Source organism: Trichechus manatus, unplaced genomic scaffold, assembly GCF_000243295.1.
Source record: "Trichechus manatus latirostris isolate Lorelei unplaced genomic scaffold, TriManLat1.0 scaffold00044, whole genome shotgun sequence".
Lineage (NCBI taxonomy): Eukaryota > Metazoa > Chordata > Mammalia > Sirenia > Trichechidae > Trichechus > Trichechus manatus.
The window spans coordinates 15,243,824-15,266,322 of record NW_004443980.1 but is presented as its reverse complement, the minus strand read 5'-3'; the positions used below and the strand labels follow the sequence as shown (position 1 = coordinate 15,266,322).

At 41.3% G+C, this 22,499-nt stretch overlaps 1 protein-coding gene across 2 annotated transcripts in view; it reads left to right on the top strand.

The window, feature by feature from the left end:
• The window catches only part of CNMD (chondromodulin), a 29,725-nt gene extending 8,646 nt beyond the window's left edge, over positions 1–21,079 (top strand). The window contains exons 4-7 of one of the 2 annotated variants that reach the window (XM_012555625.2): positions 7,398–7,511; positions 11,727–11,880; positions 15,131–15,300; positions 19,015–21,079. In XM_012555625.2, coding sequence (XP_012411079.1) covers positions 7,398–7,511; positions 11,727–11,880; positions 15,131–15,300; positions 19,015–19,227 — 651 coding nt within the window. In that variant the 3' untranslated portion in view covers positions 19,228–21,079. Of the gene's footprint in view, positions 1–7,397; positions 7,512–11,726; positions 11,881–15,130; positions 15,301–19,011 lie in introns of both variants that reach the window. The other variant, XM_004376623.2, reaches the window with a different exon arrangement.
• The last annotated feature ends 1,420 nt before the right edge of the window (positions 21,080–22,499 follow it).

The following is a 22,499-nucleotide window of genomic DNA, read 5'->3' as shown; positions in this document are numbered from 1 at the left end:
CAGCAGGGCCACAAATATTTTATAAACTGATCGATTCTCTTTGATAGCTTCCACATTTCTCTAAGTCAGAACTGGTGAGTAGAACATTTTTTTGATGGATAGAACCTGTTATGGGTTTAAACAAGCCTGGGCCTTTGAAAACACATGAATTAGTCACCACGGTACTTGTGCTATTACTTGTTCCCGTACTTTAAATCATCACATTCAAGAAGCATTTTATTGAGGCCTACTATGTGTAAGGGACCTTGCTAAGGGGGATGCAAAGATGACTGACACTGGTACCCCGACCTCAGGGGCCTTACAGTCCAGTGCAGGAGAGGAACATGCACACTGGAGGGGTTCAGGTCGGCCTGGGAAGCCTGCTGCAATGGATGGGTGAACAGAGTGCCCTGGGAGCACAGAGAGGGGGCACTCACTTCCAATTAGGGGGCTAAAGACAGTTTCGCAGAGGTGGTGGCAATTGACTCAGGTCTTGAAGAATGATTAGGATTTCAACTGGCAAGAGACAGGGGGCTGGGCATTGCAGGCCCAGGGGAGAATAATGAATACAAGTGTACAGGTCTAGTGGGAAGTCCTAAGTAGCCCAGTGTGGCTGGATGTGGGTGTATTCGTTTCCTAGGGCTGGTGGTGCAACGATTAAGCCCTCAGGTGCTAACCGAAAGGTTGGTAGTTTGAACCCACTCAGCGACTCTGTGGGAGAAAGACCTGGCATTCTGCCCTCATAAAGATTACAGCCAAAAAAACCCCTGTAGGGCAGTTCTACTTTGTCACGTGGGGTTGCTACGAGTCTGAATCAACTCAACAGCATCTAACAACAATAACAGGGCTGCCGTAACAAAGTGAGTGCCTTAAAACAACAGAAATTTATTGTCTCTCAATTCTAGAGGCTAGAAGTGCAAACTCAGGGTGTTGGCAGGGCCGTCATCTCTCTGATGTCTCTAGGGGAAGATCCTTTCTTGTCTCCCCCAGCTTCTGGCAGCCCCATCCATTCGTTGCCTTGCAGACGGATCTTTACATAACCATCCTTCCCCTGTGTCTCTTCTCCTCTTTTATAGGGACACCCACAGCTCCGATGGGATCAGGACCCTCCCTACTCCAGTATGACCTCATGTTAACTGATAGCATCTCCAAAGACCCTGTTTCCAAACAAGGTCATGTTTGTAGGTACCAGGGGTTAGTTCTTCAACATATCTTTTTGGGGAACACAATTCAATCCGTAACAGTGGGGAAGGAGAAGAGATGGGGTGGTAGGTAGGGCCAGATTATGACAGGCTCTGAATAGAAGGTGAACGATCCCCTCTGTTAACCTAAGACCCCACGAAGGTCTTAGCAGAGCCCAGTGGAGAAGGAACTTCCTGAGGGGGAATAGCACTGAGCCACACGCTCCATGCTCTATACTTTGAGCAATTAAAAAACTAGGTCACTTCATAGTGTATGTGTTACATTTAAGAGGGTCACACCTTCCCAAGCATCAGTGCTGTTGGTTGAAACCAACCCTCTCAGACCTACCAGTACCAGTTGCCACGGAGTTGATTCCAACTCATGGCAATCCCACGTGTGTCAGAGTAGAACTCTGCTTCATAAGGTTTTCAATGGCTGGTTTTTCAGAAGTAGATTGCCAGGACTTTTTTCCAAGGCACCCCTAGGTGGACTCGAGCCCCCAATCTTTCGGTTAGCAGCTAAGCATGTTAACTGTATCATCTAGGGATTCCTGTCACACCTAACACTCCATTTATATAACAAAAACTCTGATTTGACATTAAAAGAATAGATGGAAAAATGTGGAAATGGATAAATGGTGATGGTTGAACAACATGATAAACATAGTGTCATTGAATTGTACATGTGAAGAATGTTGAAATGGCAACTCTTTTGTTGCATATACACTCACCACAATTTAAAAAATGGGGGGAAAAAAAGAATAAACTGGTGGGCATATGTGTGTTCCTGGTACAATTCTTTTAACTTTTTAAATGTTTAACAATTTTAATTTTAAACTGGAAGAAAAAAAGGATAGCATCTAGTGGATATGTAAGTTATTGATTTCAAAAATCAATATAGTCCCCAAGTATCACATAAAGAAAAAATAAAATGAAAGTAATTCATAATAAAATATGGACTTCAATATGTAAATGCTCAACATGACGTGCTAGAAGACGTAATAAAGTCATACACTTAGGGCAGAGTTGAATCACTGTCAATGCCCCAGCCCAACAATGCAGACTGTCACGTGTGTGCAGGCAAATTAAATGTCACATAATGTTCCTCAAACAGTGAACAATTCTTGGTAAAATTTCAGACAAAACAAAGTACCATTTTCTCTCAATTTTCACAGTAATTGCATTCCTAGGAAATTCATTTGTCAAATAAAAAAATAAATCTGAACTTAGGTAGGGAGAGGCTTTATTTAGAAAGAAGGACTATTCCAAGGGAGTTGGGGAAGACTTACAACAGGGGAGGAGTCTATTGAAACAGGGTGTTCGCTCTGACAGTAAGATCAGTGAGCCTCTCAAGAGTTAGGCAGAAAGGGTTTTTCTTTTATAAAGACAAAAGTAAACACGGCTAGAAAAAACCAGGTGTGGAAAAGTGGGATGAGAGCGTGACACGATCAAATAGTAAACCAGAGAAGGTTTTAAGCTGAGGTCAGCCCATTCTCTGAGTGGGGTCCTTGAGGAGGGGTAGGAGGGCCAAAGTTCAGGACTTGGGGAAAGGGGAGAAGATTAACCACAGTTTGGTTAACAAGCACTTTGTTTCTGATTGATCAGTGGGGGCAAGCAATTCAATTAATCATTTCTGAGGCAGGGAATGGGGATTTGGAGGGTCTGTGTCTCGCCGTGTCACAGGTACACAAGGGGCCATCTGTGAGTCTTATCTATGTCATATGGGAAGCGTGGTTCTTTGCGGTAAGATGTTTTCCTGAACATAGAGTGGGGGGAATTCTTTAACCATTGCTGTTTTCCAGGATCAGAGGGTTCAGATAAAATTCAGCATTGTCACGTTAAACATTAAAACCATGCCAAAAAATCATTACTTGTTTATATGCAAAACAGTGCCAGGTTCTAGGTGCAGATAATTATAAATAGGTTTTTCATGCAGGACCCAGGACAGTTGGTTCTTTGGGACTGCCCCAGGTTTGGGGGACCTGGCATCCCTGAGTCCTGCCCAATAAAAGCCAAGAGTGCCCTCAGTCTGTGTGACAACAAAAAACTCCCTCAGAGATTTCTAAAGTACCTCCTTCAGGGCTGGACCCTCTGCCCACCTTGGGAACCTCTGGTTTAAGCCATGAAAATAGATGAGCTCACACGGGGGGAATATGCAGCTAAGGTGAGACTACCAGTACCAGTACCACTGCCTGTTGAGTCGACTCCAACTCATGGTGACCCCATGTGTGTTAGAGTAGAACTGTGCTCCATAGAGTTTTCAACACTGGATTTTTTTGAAGTAGATTGCTAGATTACCCTTTCTTCCAAGGGGCCTCAGGATGGACTCAAACTGCCAATCTTTCAGTTAGTAGCTGAGTGCATTAACCATTTGCACCACCCAGGGACTCCAGGAAGAGACTACGTGGCTGTTTTGATAAAAGAATATTGGATCATTGGAACCTTCACCCATTGTCTTTGTTAGCAAATTTCTTCATTATCACCAGCTTCTAAGGTCTTGTTTGATTCTAAAAACACTAGATTTGCTTGGCTTTCTGGTGCTTTTTTTAATTCCCTCTGTTTAATCTCTTAATATATCTGGCTGCTTGATGTGAACTTGTAGCCAGACATGGTGGTGAAAAGGTGTGAAATCCTTCCTCCAGGTGCCATCCCTATGGGGCTTCAGTTCTCTCTGCTGTGTGTAGACCCTCAGCTCTAACTCAATACTAGATTCGCATTTGGGGATGTAAATCCTTCAGTAGAATCAATTCTCTCCTTTGGGTATATGGCGATGGTTATAAACTGGTTCCTCCCTCATGCATCTCACTTTCAGAGGATATGAGGGTTTGAAGTTAAGAGAACAAATCACAGGGAGAAGCAGTAATCTCCCTCCCCTGCTTTCTGATTTTCAAACACTGAGTCCTAGATTACATCAGAATAAGAGCAGTAGCCGGTGGAGGATTGCAGAGTAGAGAGCAGTGGTTCTCCAAGTATGCTCCTCAGGCCGCTGAGGCAGCAGCACTTGGGAGCTTGTTAAAAATGAAAATTGTTGGGCCCCATCCCAGACCTACTGAATCATAAACTCTAGGGGGTGGGATCCAGCATTCTGTTTTATTTAACCAGCTCCAGGTGATTCAGGAGTGCCTGGGTGGTACAGACAATTAGTATGGTGAACTGCCAATCGAAAGGTTGGAGGTTTGAGTCCCCCAGAGGTGCCTTGGAAGAAAGGCCTGGTGATCTGCTTGCAAAAAATCAGTCATCGAAAACCCTGTGGAGCACAGTTCTACTTTGACACACATAGCGTTGCCATGAGTCAAAATCAACTCAATGGCATCCGGTTTGCAGGTGATTCTGATGCAAGGTCAAGTTTGTGAACGACAGGTATAGAAGAGTGGGGTGCTGCAATTGAGATTAGACACTTGGGTCCAGTGGCTAGTTCTGTCATTTGAAAGCTTTATAACCCTGAACAAATTTCTTTTCTCCCTAAACTGGTGGTCTCAACCCTGGCTGGATATTGAAACACCTGTGGGAGCTTTTAAGAAAACCAGTGCCTGGGCCTCACCCCAGGCCAGTTACAGGGGGAGGAGCCCAGGCATCTCTGTTTTTAACATCTCCCCAGGTGATCCACAGTGCCAGCTGAGAACCTCTGCAGTAAGCCTCGGTGTTTCTCCTCCTAAAAGCAGGAGTAACGTCACTCCTTTTACTGGTGTTGGGAGAAATAAGTGATATGAGTGATCTAGGTGTACCTGGCCCACTAGGCCACAAGGCAAATAACATGTAGCTTTAGGAAAAATGAGCTTTTCCTTCTCTGTTCTCTGGCCTGGTACCCATTCAGTTTCTGAGGGCTCCTGGCCTGAGATTACATATGATACAACTTTCCATGAATATCCTGAAGAATGACTTACATTTAACTTCATTCTTCATTTAATAGTGCTGAATCCTGAGCCAGGACCCCAAGATTTCTAAGTGCTTTCCCCACCTCCATCCCTTAGCTCTGACCCTGGAACCAGTTCTGCGTCTTCCCAACACTTGTCTCAACCCAACAGAAGACTGACAAGGTTCAGAATTGTGTTGGTGTCTTCATTATTATTGCATAGAATTTGTAGGCCTTGAATACTATTTTTGGCCACTCACTAGTCATGAAACTAACCTGCCAGGGGATATAAAACACTCTTGGGACAGAAGCTACTGTTATTCCTGATGCCCTTTGTGTGGCTAAAACCAGTGTCAAGCTGTCAGCCAAGACTGAAGCTTTGTGGCTGATAATTTCCTTGAGGTTGGTCCCTAGGCAGACAAGAAACAGACACTATTTGTGTCTCACAGGGGACAAAGACAAAGCATCCAAGCCTTTGAGTAAGGTCTAGGAGCAGAGTTAAGCTCCTGGTGCTGTAGAAAGCTTTATTATTTACTCTAAGCTTGGAAACTTAAGAAAATTCCGAGTTCATGGAATTAATTTGACCAACATTTTAGAGAACATATGTGGGATCACAAGAATGGAAAGAAGGGAGGGAGGGAGGGAGGAAGGAAGGAAAGACTCAGATACTGATCTCAAGAAACTATAATTGAGTAGGGAGATGACACTCATAAGCAACTGCAATGTAGGCAGTATAGACTAAATGCCAAATAAGTGATGAAGACAGGAGGGCTTATAGGAAAACAGAGGAAGGAGAGCACATTTAGACTGGGATGGTCAGAGAAGGCTGCATGGAAAAGGTGGCATTTCCAGAACAGAATTACAAATTCTCATGGAATCCAGATGCCACTGCCCTTGCCAGCACTTATCACACCCTGACATTATATTTTATCTATTTTTTATTATTAGAAAACTATTGCCCTGAGATAATCTTTAAACCTTAAACCAAAAATATCCCCTGAAGTCTTCTTAAACCCAAATAGTTTAGCTTAACTAGTAAAGAATGTCTGCCTAGAGCGTGGTGCTCTTTTAAGATCCATCTATATGGGATCAAACTGACAATAGCAACTCAAAAGATTAGATGGGAACCATAGGCGGCAGTGAGTTTATGTCAGTGATGGAGGAACAATTCAGAAAAGGAGCTTGAGAATGGTTGCGTAACAGCAGAATGTAATCAATGTCACTGAATTGTACATACAGAAACTGTTGAATTGGTATATGTTTTGCTGTGTATATTCTCAACAACAAATAAATTATAATAATAAAAAAAGGTGCCATTTCATCTGGACTCTCAGGTCTCAGCTCGAATGTCCCTTCCTCCTAGAAGGCCTTCCCTGACCACACTATCTAAAGTAGCATCCCTTGTCATTCTATCCTTGTCCCCTGCTTTATTTTTCTTCAATAGCACTTATCATGGTTGTTGTTAGCTGCCATTATGTTGGCCCTACACTCATGGCAACCCCAACACACCAGAGTGAAATGCTGCCCAGTCCTGTGATCAGTTGCAGATTAAATCTGGGTTTTTTTGTTTTTTGGTGAAAATATACAGTCATACACCATTGCAACAATTTCTATATGAAAAACTCAGTGACACTGATTACATTCTTCAAGTTGTCCAAATATTCTCACCATCCTTCTCCAAATTGTCCCACCACATTGACTTAAACTGTTCCCTAAGCTTCTCAACTAACCTTTGGAGTTGCTGTTATCAATTTTATCTCACTTAGATAATTCTCTAAAAGAGCTCAATTCTCAAGGCAGACGTACTTATTAATGTATTTTTTGGTTCAAAGATTTCAGGGGATAGCTTTGGTTTAAAGTTTAAAGATTGTCTCAGGGCAATAGTTTTGGGGGTTCATCTAGCTCAATAGCTCCAGAAAGTCTGGATTCCACTGACAATTTGAAATTCTGTTCCATATTCTCTCCCTTTTGATCAGGATTCTGCAAGGGTTTTCACTGGCTGATTTTCAGAAGTCATCCTGCCTTTCCCCCTAGTTCGTCTTAGTCTAGCTCTGCTGAAACCTGTTCAGCATCAGAGCCACATGCAAGCCTCCACTGACAGATGGGTGTTGGCTGTGCATGAGTTCCACTGGCTGGGAATTGAACCCGGGTCTCCCACGTGGAAGGTGAGAATTCTACCACTGTTCACTACCCTGACTTTATATTTTATCTGTTTTTTATTATGGGCAAATAATGTTGAAATATAAGTTCCATGAGGGCAAGGATTTTATGTTTTGTTTATCCACAAACACACACCTGGACCAGTGCCTGGCACACAGTAGACCCTCAATAAGTTGAATAAATGAAAAGATGGATAGATGGATGGATCCATTTTTATTTTGCAGGGCATCACAGGAATCCGTTTTGCTGGAGGAGAGAAGTGCTACATCAAAGCACAAGTGAAGGCTCGCATTCCTGAGGTGGATACCATGACCAAGCAGAGCATCTCCTCCGAACTGGTGGGTACCAGCATGCCAGAGACTGTGAGAGGGTTGGTAGACATCCTTTGAAGGCACGACCCCTTTGGCCTCTAGTTCCCAGACAGGTGTGCGTTCGTAACAGAACTTCTATTTCTTCCCTGCCAAAGGAGTGTAAACTGTTTTTGTTCTGTTGTTAGGTGCCATCTAGTCAATTCTTACTCATATTGACTCCATGTGACAGGGTAGAACTGCCCCATAGGGTTTTCTTGGCTATAATCTTTAGGGAAGCAGATTGCCAGGTCTTTCTCCCATGAAGCTGCTGTGGGTTGGAACTGCCAACCTTTTGGTTAGCAGCCAAGCATTTAACTGTGCCACCAGGGCTCCTTGTCTTTGTCCTACTGGTCCAAAAACTCTATTTCCAAAAGATTTTTATTACATGTAGTATTTTTTAGTGTTTTGAGAAACCATATTTTAAAGTGCATAATGAGGTGTGGTCCTCACATGGCCCTTGTTTGCATGACGTTAGAGAAGTTTCTGATCAGTGATTTGGACAACAGAAAAGACTCTACATGATAGAATCTTCCTTCCAGGCTGGGTCCTACTCAGTGTGTGCATTCCTACTGCACAGTCCCTCAAAGCAGATCGCCCAGCCTCTGCTGGACTCTGCCAGCAACAGGGCACTCACTCTTCTGTCGGCCACTGGCATGGGAGTAGCTCCAATTGCTTTGTTCTACATTGAGCTGAGATGGCTCCCCCTACAGGATCTCCCCATTGGTTCAAGTTCAGCCCAACGAAGCTATACAGGTTGTCCCTGACTTACGACGGGGTTCCATCCCAATGACTTCGTTGTCAGTTCTGATGTAAGTCAAATACTTTAAGTTTTCATAGCCTGCTATACGGCAGTGTTTTGAACAATAAATCATAGTATTGAACTCTTCAAGCGAACATCTGAGAATGATAACATTAGCAAATTACATGCTGCAACACTGTATGTAGTACATATTACTAACTATAAGATGTACAAAAGAAAACAAAAGATGGTTGTAAGTGTGGCAAATATGTTGTAAGTTGGGGACTACCTGTACTTCCTTTTCCATATATCAAACCTGTTTTTTTTTTTACATAGTTCATTTATTATTAATAATGTCTCTGAACTTAATTTTTTAAACATTTAAGAATTGTACCCAATTCTAAAGACACATTTGACAATAATACCTTACAATTTTATGATACTTTATTATTTACCAAGTGGTCATATTCCTTATCTTCTTCCATTTGAATCGTGGCATGGCAGGATAGGAAGAAAATGGACTTTGGAGTCAGAAAAACGTGGGTTCAAATTCCAGCTCTGACACTTGCTATGGATGTGGCTTCAATTCTTTGAGCCTCAGTTTTGTCATCTGAAAACTGGGGGTATGCCTTATGTCTTCACGGCCCTAGAACCTACTAAAGGATGAATAAATGGTAGCTTCTATCATTATTGTTAGCTTCTATCATTATTGTTACTTTTATTATGATCACCTTTGATCCTTCCAGCATCGCTAAGAGGGAGGTCAAGTATCATCTCCCTCAGGGAAAAGACACAAAAATTGAGTAAACAAACATGAGTGTTTGCCTCCATAGGAGCAACAGCAGCAGGTGTCTCAAAACAAAAACAACAAACCTGGGTGGTTTTTAAGCTGGCTATTTTGTCCTATTTGCTCTTTTCTAGTCTGTTTCCCCAGCCATTCATCCTTTGAGATGTTTTCCAGATCTGCTTGTTCCAGTCACTCTCCTCTGATCATACGCCTGTTTGTCACTGTTCCTCATGAGCTATGCCACTCAGAATGGCACGCCATACTCTCAGTGTGAACTTAACAATAACCCACTGCTGTCGAGTCTGTTCCGACTCACAGTGACCCTATAGGACAGAGTAGAACTGTCCCGTAAGGTTTCCAAGGCTGTAATCTTTATGGAAGCAGACTGCCAAATCTTTCTCCCGTGGAGTGGCTGGTGGGTTCCAACCGCCGATATTTCGGTTAGCAGCTGAGCACTTAATCACTGGGACCAAGACCTCCTGTATTCTGACCTTTGAACTTCTCTGACTGCAGTCATATCCCTCAGTTCCTGTTATGAAGCTTTTAGTGAACTCTAATCCTTGGCATTTTCCCCATACCTGGCCAATGAACTAGTTCTCCTCTCCCCCCTCCCAAAAGGACCTGCTTCCCAACCACAGCTGACCTAGATCTAACCATAGGTTTGCAGCACATTTTCTGTATTGTTTTAAATACTTTTTTCTCTGATTTAAAAAAAACAATACATTGTCATTGTAGAAAACTCAGGAACTATATAAAAGTATAGAGAAGAAAATCACTCATTCTCAATTGCATAATTCACAGATAACTAATGTTAACATTTTGGTGAATTTACTCCGTGTGTGTGTATTTGTGTGTGTGTGTGAGAGAGAGAGAGAGACACTCTTTTTATAACTGTTGTATATTCTTGTTTTCACTTAACCTTAGTTCTTCTAAAATAGAGATTATAATGGGAAGTATTATATCTCATCATATGACCCTACCATAATTTTAAAAGCCTTTTATTCTTAAACATTCAGTTATCTTCATGTTTTTCACTGTTTCAAATAATACTGTGGTGAATATTCTTGTATTTAAATCTTTGTCTGCGTCTGATTCCTTTCTTGGGCCTCAGTAGGTGGATTATTTTTCCTGTGTTCTAGGTGTTTATATTGTGCATGACAGACCCTCTGGTGGACAAAAACAAATTCAGACGATATGTTTGTATGAATTAGAAATGTGTTTGGCTGTGAGTAGCAGAAAACTAGGCTTAAAGTGACTTAAATAGGGCTTTTTCTCCACATAAGCAATGTGGAGGGACTCGGCTGTAGGCATGCGTTCAGTGGCCAGCATCTCTGTCATATTCTCAGGCTCTCCTTCCAGCTCCAAACATAAACCATGCGTTCAAGTAAGGGAGAGGTTGAGTAGTGCCACCATGACTTCCCCTTAAATGAGGAAAAGCAGAAGACGCCCCAGCCCCCACAACATACTTCAGCCTGGATCTCGTTGGCTTGAACCTATCTTACACAGTCACCCCTATCTGCTGAAGTCTGAGAAAGCAAGTGTCTCTCCTGAGGCTGGGCACACTGCTGCCTCAACAAAATCAAGACTGCGCTGCAAGGTGAGGGCGGGGGTAGGGGGAAGGAGATTGGGCAAGCAACTGCAAGTATGCACCACAAGATTTAACATTCCTACCCTTGCCAGCTGCATATATATATATATATATATATATACACATATGTATATATGCATTATTCCAAGCACCCCACTCTTCCCCACACACTTTAGATTATGATGGGGTAGGTTTATGCACCACTTGCTCTCATAAATTTTTCATCAGTTTTGTGTAACTTTAAAAAGCTGCTATACCCAAAGAGCATTCATTTCCTGGATGGAGCCATTTAATTTAAGGTAAATAACTGGATGACATGAGTGTTAGCTTCCTCCAGTAACTTTGTTTTAATGCAGCTATAAGCCTGAGGCAGAAAGCATAAATGAAATGCTACTTTTAGCTAAAAATGAGAAAACATTTTAATTTCTCCAACCAATTGCAAACTAATAAATACATGAAAGGAACAACCTGGCAAAAGAATTTGTCTCCTGGGTTATCAAACCATTGTCAGTATCTCGCTGTAGAAGAAAATCCAAGGTTTAGCTTTGAAATCTCAGGGGTGTGCTTGATGCGAAGAACATCTGAAATATTGTTTTGTGAGAGCTGGGAAATGTAGAAATGGTTTATGTTAAACAACACTTTGAACTAAAGACATTAAAGAACCAATCACTTCCTTTTTCCATTGTTGCTTGGAAGCTGCCATACAAAACCCCAAAGGATTTTCACTTCAAATGAAGGGTTCCTCTATCCTTTATAAGATTCTCGGGTCCACTCGACTGCTTTTCCTCAAAAACATCTTTGATCAAAAACATCAGATTAACCTAAATCTCAAAGTTGGTATCAAGTAATTTTCACTTCAACCCAGGACACTCCTGTTCACACATTACAGTTATCCACAGGCAGGGCAGACGTGAAGAGAGCCACAGAGACGAGATTAGAACTTTAAAGTGGTGGGTGTGCACACACACATACACACAGAGTTCTCATTACATTTTTATCAGGCAAAATAATCTTTTTAGCAACACCTGAATCTTAAGACGCAGCATATTGTCCTCTTGCTCAATGTGTTTCGCTTTTATTTACTTACAGGAAGGCAAGATCATGCCAATTAAATTTGAAGAAAATTCTCTGATCTGGGTGGCTGTAGACCAGCCTGTGAAGGACAACAGCTTCTTGAGTTCTAAAGTCTTAGAGCTTTGTGGTGACCTTCCTATCTTCTGGCTTAAGCCCACATACCCAAAAGGTAATATTTTAAATTATCTTAATGCTGCCTGGGTTCAGTGGTAGAATTCTCACTTTCCACGCAGGAGACCCAGGTTCGATTCCTATCCAATGCACCTCATGCGCAGCCACCACCTGTCCGTCAGTGGAGGCTGGCATGTTGCCTTGATGCTGAACAGCTTCAGGAGAGTTCCCAAACTCAGACAGACTAGAAACAAAGGCCTGGCGATCTACTTCTGAAATACAGCCAGTGTAAACCCTATGGATCACATCGGTCTGATCCACAGTTGACCATGGGGATGGCGCAGGAACGGGCGGCATTTCATTCTGGTGAGGTGGGGTCGCCATGAGTCGGAGGCCAACTCGACGGCAGCTAACAACAATGCTGCTGGGAATTCTCCCTTTTTCGTGTGAGGTTCCTATGAGCCCCTCCACACACCACTCACAAGCCCGAGCATGTAACAAGGAAATCAGGATGCACGTTGCAGTGTCTCCTAATTAGCACGACAGATAAAAGACAAGGAAAATCAGAGTACCTGGATGTTTTGCAGAAGGAAAGGGGCAGCGGGGTTAACGGGAGGCAGAGCACCATGGCTTTACCTGAGGTTTTTATTTATGACACTTCCCCTTCTTTCTGCTCTGCCCTTAATCTCAGTTGTTTGCACCTTCCAATTTTACTTCTTTCTTATTCCTAAGGCATAGAATCAAGGGACCAAGAAGCTGTCATATGGCTGGATCTTTATGATGTTCAAACCTAGAATTATGGGACAGCCAAAAGCTGCTGTGGGTATAGGTTGCAATTCCTCAAGTTCAAGGCTTGAGGGCCAGCTTCCAAGTTCCGGTGAAGATAAAAGGGGTCCCTGGGGTTTAGAGCTAGGTTGGAGCATGCCTTTGAGCTATTTCAAGGTGGTGAACCTGATGGGTTTTGCTCTGTCCCCAGGCATTCTCTCACTCTTGATTTCCACTGCAGTCACCACACTGAGTCCCCAAAAGCCTACTTTATAGCTCTGGCTCAAGTGTGCAAAAAGGGGCCTTTCTCCTAGCACAGCTGAGATAGGCTATGTTTTCTGAAAGATTTGACTGAACCCCAATAGAGAGAGCAGCATGGACAGAGAGAAAACTGACAGTGAAACCACCAGACTCAAAGTTCGGGTTTCTGATTCTGCCATGGCTAATTTATTCCTACAGTTCCCAAGTCCTATTATTCTCTAGCCTAGATAAGGCAAATAGGATTCAATCTATAAGCCACTGGCAGTGGCTGCCTGGAACACTGGGTTTAGGATTCTGAGGCCTATGTAGGCTCAGTGAGAAATACCATGATCAGTAAGCAATGTCTGTCACAATTGTAGGGGCTGGTGAGGGGGTTGCCAAATGGGCTGTGCTTTTGCCATCCCTGCTCTAGGCTCCAGTGAGAGGCTGTAACTCAGAATTCTATAGCCACTTGACCAAGTTCTTGCTTTCTGTTCCCTACCTGCCTCCCCACGGAATGGCCCTTGTTTTCCACTCACCAGGAACTACTTCTATAATTCCTTGTCGCCTCTTCCAGTTAAAGACTCAGAGCCTCCAACCCTACTCCCATGGAAAGCTCTCCCTAATCACTTTCTATGAGGATGAGCCTCTTTGAATATAAAGTTCATTCACTCATTTAACAAACCTTTACTGAAAGCCTATTCTGTGCACACACTTGCTCTAGACACTTGGGATGCACAGGTGAACAGAATAGACAAGCCCCCGCTCCCACTTTAGGCTCCAGCATCCCTTGCCCTCAGTTCCTCAAGCCTGCCACAGACCCTGTGAATGGCAGTTAGACATAGGCAGAAGGGAAGGGAGAGAACCAATGTCTGTTGAGCCCTGACTCTGTGCCAGGCACTGCTAGAGCTTGTACATTCTGTCCTCATTTAATCTTTACCAACAACTGTCAAGGTAACTACTAATATTCCCATTTTCCAGATGAAGGAACTAAGATTCACAGAGATTTAAGTAATCTGCCTGAGGTCATTCAGCTACTAAAAAGAAGTGGAGATGTGAATTGAATCCAGGTCTCCCTAATGCTTCTACCCTGCCTCAGAAACCAAGAAGCTACCTGTGGAAGCTATCTATGGCTTCAAAGCACATCTAACTTCTCATAAGTAACAAAGCATGATATACTCATCATCACCTAACATTTGAGTGCTTATTAATATGCCAACATTGTGTAAAACCTTTAAATACCAATTCTCATTAACCTGATCACTACCCTGTGAATTAGATATGATTATCCCCATTTTACAGATGAGGAAACAGGTTCAGAGATGCCAAAGCCCATACCATGTGGTAAACCTTGGTTACCTGGCAGCCATAGGTCATGCTGAAGGATCAATGAGGCAGTGTGGTGAAATATGGCACTGAGCTGGAAACCGGAAAAAAAAAAAAAAAATCACTTTCTGCTCCTAGCTCTGCCACCCATTCTATGGTCTTGGCCAAGTCATTTGGTCTTTCTGAGCCTTGATGCCCTCGTGTATAGAAACATCTGTTTTTTACATCCCAGAGAATTGTTTGAGAGAATCAACCAAGATAGTATATCCCTTGAAAACTGTAACACTTTATAGAGTCAGCTCATTAGGAATGCATAGGGCTGCAAGTTAACAGAATACCTGATCAACAGTGGTTTAAACAAATGGGTTAATTTTTTAAATATAATCAGAAGTCTGGCAGTAGGAGGCTTTATCCGATACTCAATACCATCAACTCTCTTTCTAGCTTGCCACTTTGTTACTTATCATCCCTATGCCTATCACTTCATGGTCACAAGCTGGCTCCAGATAACACACCTGCTTTCAAGAAAAGGAAGAGAGAAACCCATTATCCATCCCCTATTACCAAGGAAGCAGATGCTTTCCTAGAAACTGCACCAGCACACTCTGTTTGTGTCTCTCTGGCCACAAATATTTCACCTAGCCACCCAGCAAAGCAGGCTGGGAAAGTGACTAATATTTACTTTCTCGGTCTCTGTAATAAAGGCAAAGAAAAAGCAAGTTAGGAATGGATGTTTCCCAGCCATCTTACAATGCCTGCCTCAGTTAGTATTATAAAAACAAACTCTGGTTATCTATGTTTTACTACTACCAAGACACTAAAACATGTTTTATTACTTAAAAAAAAAAAAAATCAGTACAAAACTTAACAGTATCTAGCCATGCATGTGATATCCTTTTCTTAATTCTTCTCCCAGATAAACACAGCACTACTTTCCTTATTGAAATAAAGAAATTAACTTATGAAAATTTTTGCAGAAATCCAGAGAGAAAGAAGAGAAGTGGTAAGAAAAATTGTCCAGCCTACCACAAGACCAAGCAGCAGACCACCACCACGGGGCAACCTAGGCCCTGGAAGACTGAATAATGAAACTAGACCCAATGATCAAGTGGATTCAGAACCCTTCAACCCAGACAATCCTTATCACGTGAGTACTGTTGTCTCGTGACATACTCGACTTAATTCATTCAACACAGCACAGACATGGTGGTATTTCTACTTGAGGTTTCAAATGAGCATTTAGTATTCAGCTGAGACTTTTGCTCAATTGTATAAATACATCTTAATTTTTTTTTTGGTTCAAGGTTTATAATTGAGGGTAAGAACACTTAAGTGTTGCCTCTGTAGTGTAAAATCCTGATTAGCTGTCAGCCTTTTCAGAGTTGTTTTTTGGCCTCTCCTTCTTTTTTCTTTTGGTCACAGGCAAATCTATGCAAACAAATATGTATTAGGAACTTGATTATTTAAAAATCTTTCCGAGACTGTGCCCTGGAGTCAACACACGGACTTCAAGTATTCTCTTTCCCCCTTTATATCCATTTTATTCATCTCGTCATCAAACATTTGTTGAGTGCCTGCTCTTTTCCAGGCCCTGGACACACTCAGACGAAGCTTCTGCTCTCAGAGGTTCTCAGTCCAGCCGGGGAGACAGACTCATACATAGAAAAAGACTCTTTACACTGAAACATTGAGAGATGGTGTCTGTAATGATGACACTGAAGCGCTAAAAAATCCTCAAACCTTCAATGAATTATTACTGACATTACTATACTTTCCAGGGGGTGAAAGAAGAATACCATTTATTTGTAACTAGTTTTAAATGAAAAAATAAGATGTATATATATTTATTAAAACAGTACAAAAGGCACACAATGAAAAGCGAGCCTCCCTTCCACCCCATCCTCCCCAATCTGTGAACAATGACTAGTTACCCAATTTCTTTGCATAAGCAAGTACACACACACAAACACACACATTTTTTAACACAAATGAGAACATACAGAACTTCTGCACCTTGCTTTCCTATTATAATTCGGTATTTTGGAGATTGTTCTAGGTCTCCCACATCCGCCTCATTCATTATAATGGCTACATAGTATTTCTAGTATTTCATTGTATGGATAACCATTAACCTACTGCCATGGAGTCAACTCCGACTCACAGCGACCCAATAGGATAGAGTAGAACTACCCCATAGGGTTTCCAATGAGTGGGTGGTGGACTCGAAATGCCGACCTTTTGGTTAGCAGCCGTAGCTCTTAATCACTACACCTCCGTACTGAAATTTAACTAGTTATGCTTCAATGGACATTTATTTCCCTTTCGAGCTGTAAATGCTGTTACAGTATACAGCCTTGTACATGCCTCATAGAGTTATGGGAAGGATTAAATGAGGTATTGTATGTGAAGCTCTTAGCACAGTGCCTGGCACAGTATAAGCACTCCTCACACAACAGCTATTATTATTATCCCTCTTGTACGTAAGTGGAAGTATATTCTTAGGATAAATACTGAAGCATGGGTCTGCTCGGTCAAAGTAGATGGCAATTTTACATTTTAATGGAGGATACCAAATTGCCTTCAGAGGAATTACATCAGGTACACACCTGCAAATGGTAATGAAAGGACCCATATATTATCACACTGTTATTTTTGCCAATCTCTTGCGTGTAAAATTGTTATCTTCTGGTTGTTTTTATCTTGCCTGCCTTTAATTATGTGTACGGTTGAGCATCTTTTCCTACACTGATAAATCATTAATTTTTTCTGTGTAGCCTGTTCAGTCCTACACTGTTTGTCATGAGTTGCAAATATATTTTCTAGTTTATCGTTTGAGACTAATATATTTTAGATTCAGAGCAAAAAGTATTTTCCAAATAACTCTAGGCTTATCAGAAAACTCAGGACACCACAGTACTTCATTCCCTATAAAAAAGAAATCTGAACAAGCAAACAATATTTAATATAGTTTATTCCCCAGGTAGCTGGACTGACTGAATCTGGTTCAAGAGATGAGGCCATCAGCCTCTGAGAAGGGCAGGATGTGACTCTGTCTGCCCTGGTTCCAGACAGGAGTGATCCATATCCCTTCAAAAACTCCAATTACATCCATTTATTCCCTCCTCATGATTGCAGTCCTTCATATATTCCTTTGAGGAAGTATCTTAGAACCACCTGAGATTTCCTCCCTGTTTTTTCATCCTAACGCATCCTCGTCAAGAGCTGAAAAATGCCTCCAACAGGCCTGACACCCGTCCCAGAGAAGTCAGCTGTAATCAATGAGGTGGTTGATTTTGCTTTCCTAGATGAACCCGATTCAAGAGATAAGGAAAAAAAAATGAAAAGAATATGAGGAACAAAAATGGTGTTTAAGAGTCAGACAATAAGTGGTATTTTGGTGACAACACGTGAAATTTGAACATAAGCTTTATCAGATGGTGTTAGGGAATTGTTAATTGGTGGTGTAGGACAAATGCCCTCATATTTTGGAGGTACATTCTAATGTATTTGTGTGATATATCAATTGCCTTCCAATCCTCCTTAAATTCACTTAAAATACTTCAGCCAAAAAAATAAGGTTAATAGCATAATCTACAGGTTTATCTGTGTTCAGTATACGATTTCCTCCTTTTCAATGTGTTTGAAATTTTTCATAATAAAATGCTCCCCCCTCCAATGAAGACTCTTTTTGTATACTGAAAAAGGTTGTTTAAGTCCACTGTAGGTCCCTAGATGGCGCAAAACGGTTTGCACTCAGCTACCAATTGAAAGGTGGGTGGTTAGAACCCACTCAGAGGCATCGCAGAAGAAAGGCCTTGTGATCTGCTCCCGTAAAGATTACGGTCAAGAAAACCCTATGGAGCTCAGTTCTACTTTGTAATACATAAGGTTGCCATGAGTCAGAATCCACTCAACTGCATCGGGTTTGGGGTTTTTTGGGTTTTTTGATGTTTCGTGCTGCATCTCCTCACATTCAGGAAAGGGGCTTAAATTGATGCAAGAGTTTTTATTAAAGATAAGAGCTTCTTGGCAACGTGATCCAATACCATAATAAAGAGGATACAGAATCTATACTCCTAGAAATATCTGAAAAGGAAAACCAGATATGCAAACTGGGCAGGGGGCAAGTTCCTTCCAGCCCTGTGATCTCTCCAGCAGTGAAAATGGAGGTTTTTGTAGGTGATTTTTACTTCAACACAGGTTTCTGTTTATGTAACTGTAAACCAGGAGGGTAAAGTTTAAGGTCTTGAATTCTTATTTTTTATAAGACCTTTTCCTCTGAGTGTTACAAACCCCATGTCCCCATGGAGATAACACACCGTTCTGTGGCAGACAGGAGAAACGAAATGACTTGACAGTGTTCTCAGAGTCAATACAACTGGAATTGCAATCTGTTGTTAGCCTAAATCAGTGAGTTTCAAAATACGCTCCCAAGAGCCCCAGAAGCCATTACTACAAAGAGGCACCAGATTTCCACTGACTTAAAATTAGCAGTAGCAGAAATGCTACTTCTGAATAATAATGCTTCCTTTTTGTTTTGCCATTTAAAACAAGTTGAGTCACTACCGAGAAGTAACCATGGCACTCATTAAAGGCATGCAGCAACTTCAGGATATCATTTAAACACACACACACACACACACACAAACCTCCTGCCAGTGACAGATTAGGCAGGTGAAAGTTTCATGAACTCAGAATAACTCTGAATGAGGGCAGGTTACAAGACTGAATACTCCTCATGGCACGTTATACTGATTTCCTGTAGCAGCGAAAAACTCAAGATCTTATTTAAAAATAATGTGCATGCTATTAAGACTTCTCATTATGAAGAATACTCAAATAATTTTTATTGTCACAGCAGCAGGAAGGTGAAAGCATGACATTCGACCCTAGACTGGATCACGAAGGAATCTGCTGTATAGAATGCAGGCGGAGCTACACACACTGCCAGAGGATCTGTGAACCCCTTGGGGGCTATTACCCATGGCCTTACAATTATCAAGGTTGCCGTGTGGCCTGCAGAGTCGTCATGCCATGTAGCTGGTGGGTGGCCCGCATCTTGGGCATGGTGTGAAATCATTTCATACACCAGGTGCTGTAAAGTAAAAATTAACTGAAGAGACAACCAAAGAAGCATGAAGCATCCTGATGCTGAAGGACCACAAAGTACTTTATACTCAGAGGGAGATTATTCTAGACACCTTTAAAAAATATTTCTCGATTGCTCTGAATTTTATCTAGCATGTGCAAATGTACTGAAAAGGTAGTTTAAGAATCCTTTTATTGCTATTTTTTTCTTTGCTTTGACAATAAGTGCCTGTTTTCCCAAGCTACTTTGAAATAAACATGGAAAATTATTTACAATTAGTCAAAGATCTCAATTGTACACTTGAGTTCTTTTTAATCAAGTCACTGACTAAGGAATTAAGCTGTTCTCTGATGTTACTAGGACATAATTCCTCAATTGTTCTTAACCTTTATTATTCCTTCCCAGCAAATGTGCCCCAGAGTTTGCGGATAAGAACGCAAATAAAATAGGGAATATAATGGAATCTACTTGAAAGTAAACATTGTAAGCCTCAATGTGGTAGCCCATGGGAAATTCTCCGTAAGCATGTACTGGCATGTAATTAACAGGTGGCTGCCCCCTGCTAAGAGTCACCTCCAGGAAAAGAGCATTAGGATAAAGGGGAAAAATACAAAGATAAATCAGACCTGTGGAAAGGAGGACTTCACTGACATTCTGAAAAGCAGGTCTTCACAGACTTTTCAATCTGTTTTCAATAAGTGGCCCCTGGACATGAAGCAGCATAGTGATTTCTAGCTTCGTAGTACAAACCAGGCTACTACTGTAGTCCAATTACCAATAAGTGACTCTCCTAGTAATGGGGTTGACAGTGCTGCTTGGCAGGCAAGGCTGAGGAGGGACAGACAGCTTATTTATTCATAATGACAAAGAAAATCTCTCAGGAACATGGACTGTCTTTAGAAATTGAAATATTAGATCAGGAGGATGAACAACTATTTCCTATTTCTGACATTTTAGTTTCGAATCCCACAGTTTTTTAGAGTTAACTTTCCAAAGCGGGGGAAAGATAAGTTTCCCAAATCAATAATGAAAGGATTCAGAGAGATGACAGAAAGGTCTTGATGCCATGATCTTACTACAGTCCCATATTCTGAATACATCTTATTATTGTATGTCTAATGTTTGTCAATTAAAATGTGTAAAGTCATAAAAAGAATTTTAAACCTGGTTATCAGATCGACACTCATATGCATGCCTATACTGAACGGAATATACAGCAAGCCAGGTCTCTGGAGAAAAAAGGGATGTAGGAAAGACACACTAAAATAATTACAAGTGATGGCTGCACTGCTCTTAGGCAGCAGCTACTTCCTGCACAGCACAAGTTATACATTTTACGCTTACTCTTAAAAATGGTTGTTACTCTATTAACTATGCAAATATATGCCAATGGTTCTGGACCACGATTACACCCTGCCTCCCTTCAATTGCCCAGCAACCTGTACTGAGTTGTAGAAATTAATTTTTAAAGGAGGACAAGAAAAGAGAAGGGGGGGAAAAAAATGAATGACTCCACTCCTGACACCTACTTTTCAGACAATGATCAGACAGGCCTAAAAAACAAGTAACACATGTGGAACATGCTTCTTAGTTTAATCAAATATACGAGAGCAAATGGGCAGCTCCTGCCCAAAAGCAAGATGCAAAGGCAAGAAGGGACAGGAACTGGACTAATGGACACAGGGAACCCAGGGCGGAAAGGGGGAGAGTGCTGTCACATTGTGGGAATTGCCACCAATCTCACGAAACAGTATGTGTACACAATTTTGAATAAGAAACTAACTTGAGCTGTAAACTTTCACCTAAAGCACAAAAAACTAAAAAAAAAAAAAAGACAGTGATCCCAGCCCAGAAGGGCTTGTGGTCTAGTACGAGATAATCAGGGTTCAGTACACCCAGGATGGGAGCACTGGGCTTCCTGGCAGAAGAGAATGTCTAAACTAGGTCTCTAAGAATGAGCAGGAGTTAGCCATGTGGAGGTGACACAGAAAGGGTGTTCCAAGCAGAGGGGGTAGTTTAAATCAAGTCACAGAGGTAGAAGATGCACAGTACAAACATGGGACCTGTAAGTATTCGGACTGAGATAGGAAATATCAAGATGGAATGTAGGCAAAGTTAGACTCTTTTATGATAGACAGCATGTTAACTTGGAATATTGTTTTGGGGGGGTGGATGGATAATAAGGAACCAACAAAAAGTTTCAGACAGCTGTTAATCTCACCCTTAGACCTCCTTACACCCACTACTCAAATAATTGTGACATTAAAAAATATATACAGAATAATCACTTAACCCATTCAACAGTTTATTTCTTACATCAGATTTTATTACACTCTGAAATACACACTACATTTTTACAAAATAGAAATTCCTTGTGTGAGTGGCATAAGTTAATTTTATTTCCGTATAAGCTGAATACACTAATTTCTTTTATGGACATTTGTTTTATAGAAATGGCCACGATTTTTTAAAAGTTAATTGACTTATTAAAGGGGGGGGCGGAATTGACCAAAATTTGCATGCACAGATAATCCTAATAAAATATCTCAAAATGAACGTATAAATGTGAATCAATAATGCAAACTTTAGCAAAAACATTTGATAGGCAAAGCTTCAGTGTTCATAAAAGAAAGCTAACTCCTTTTAAAGGGCTTCTGTACATATATGCTTGCTCCTAGTTTATACAGATACACAGGTGTGCTTTACTTTGAAAAAGCCCATTATAATATTAGAATCAAATTTACAGAACAGGTTAAGTTAGCACTGACTGACTTTACAAAAGGATTCACCACAGGCTTTATTTTAACTGTTTACATTGAGAAGTATTCAACTTATACAGTTTTTAGGTACTTACTGTGTAAACGTTAAGTACATCTACACATGAATACATTATGTGTGTATAATCTAACCTGGCAAATAGATGATACGATTTTCTGAAGTGTTTGGCTTATTGAACCTTTTTCACATCTTAACAGATTTGAAATCAAATATATAGAAGTCAGTTTTCATTAGGGTGTATGTTATCACAAGAGAGTGATAAAAATCAGTAATGGGAATGGAAATAAAGTATGCCCACTAAGCTATAACAAAGTCACTAAAACACCAGATTATTAAAAATGCTTCATTTTAAGAGATCTATCCCACTAAGTTCCCTCTTGGAGTCTGTCATAGTCCTGTTCTCTTCTCTGTGGCCCACTCCTCTGCAAAATTCTCTTCACCCCAAATTCCTGTAACTGAAGCAGAACGCCAGAAAATTC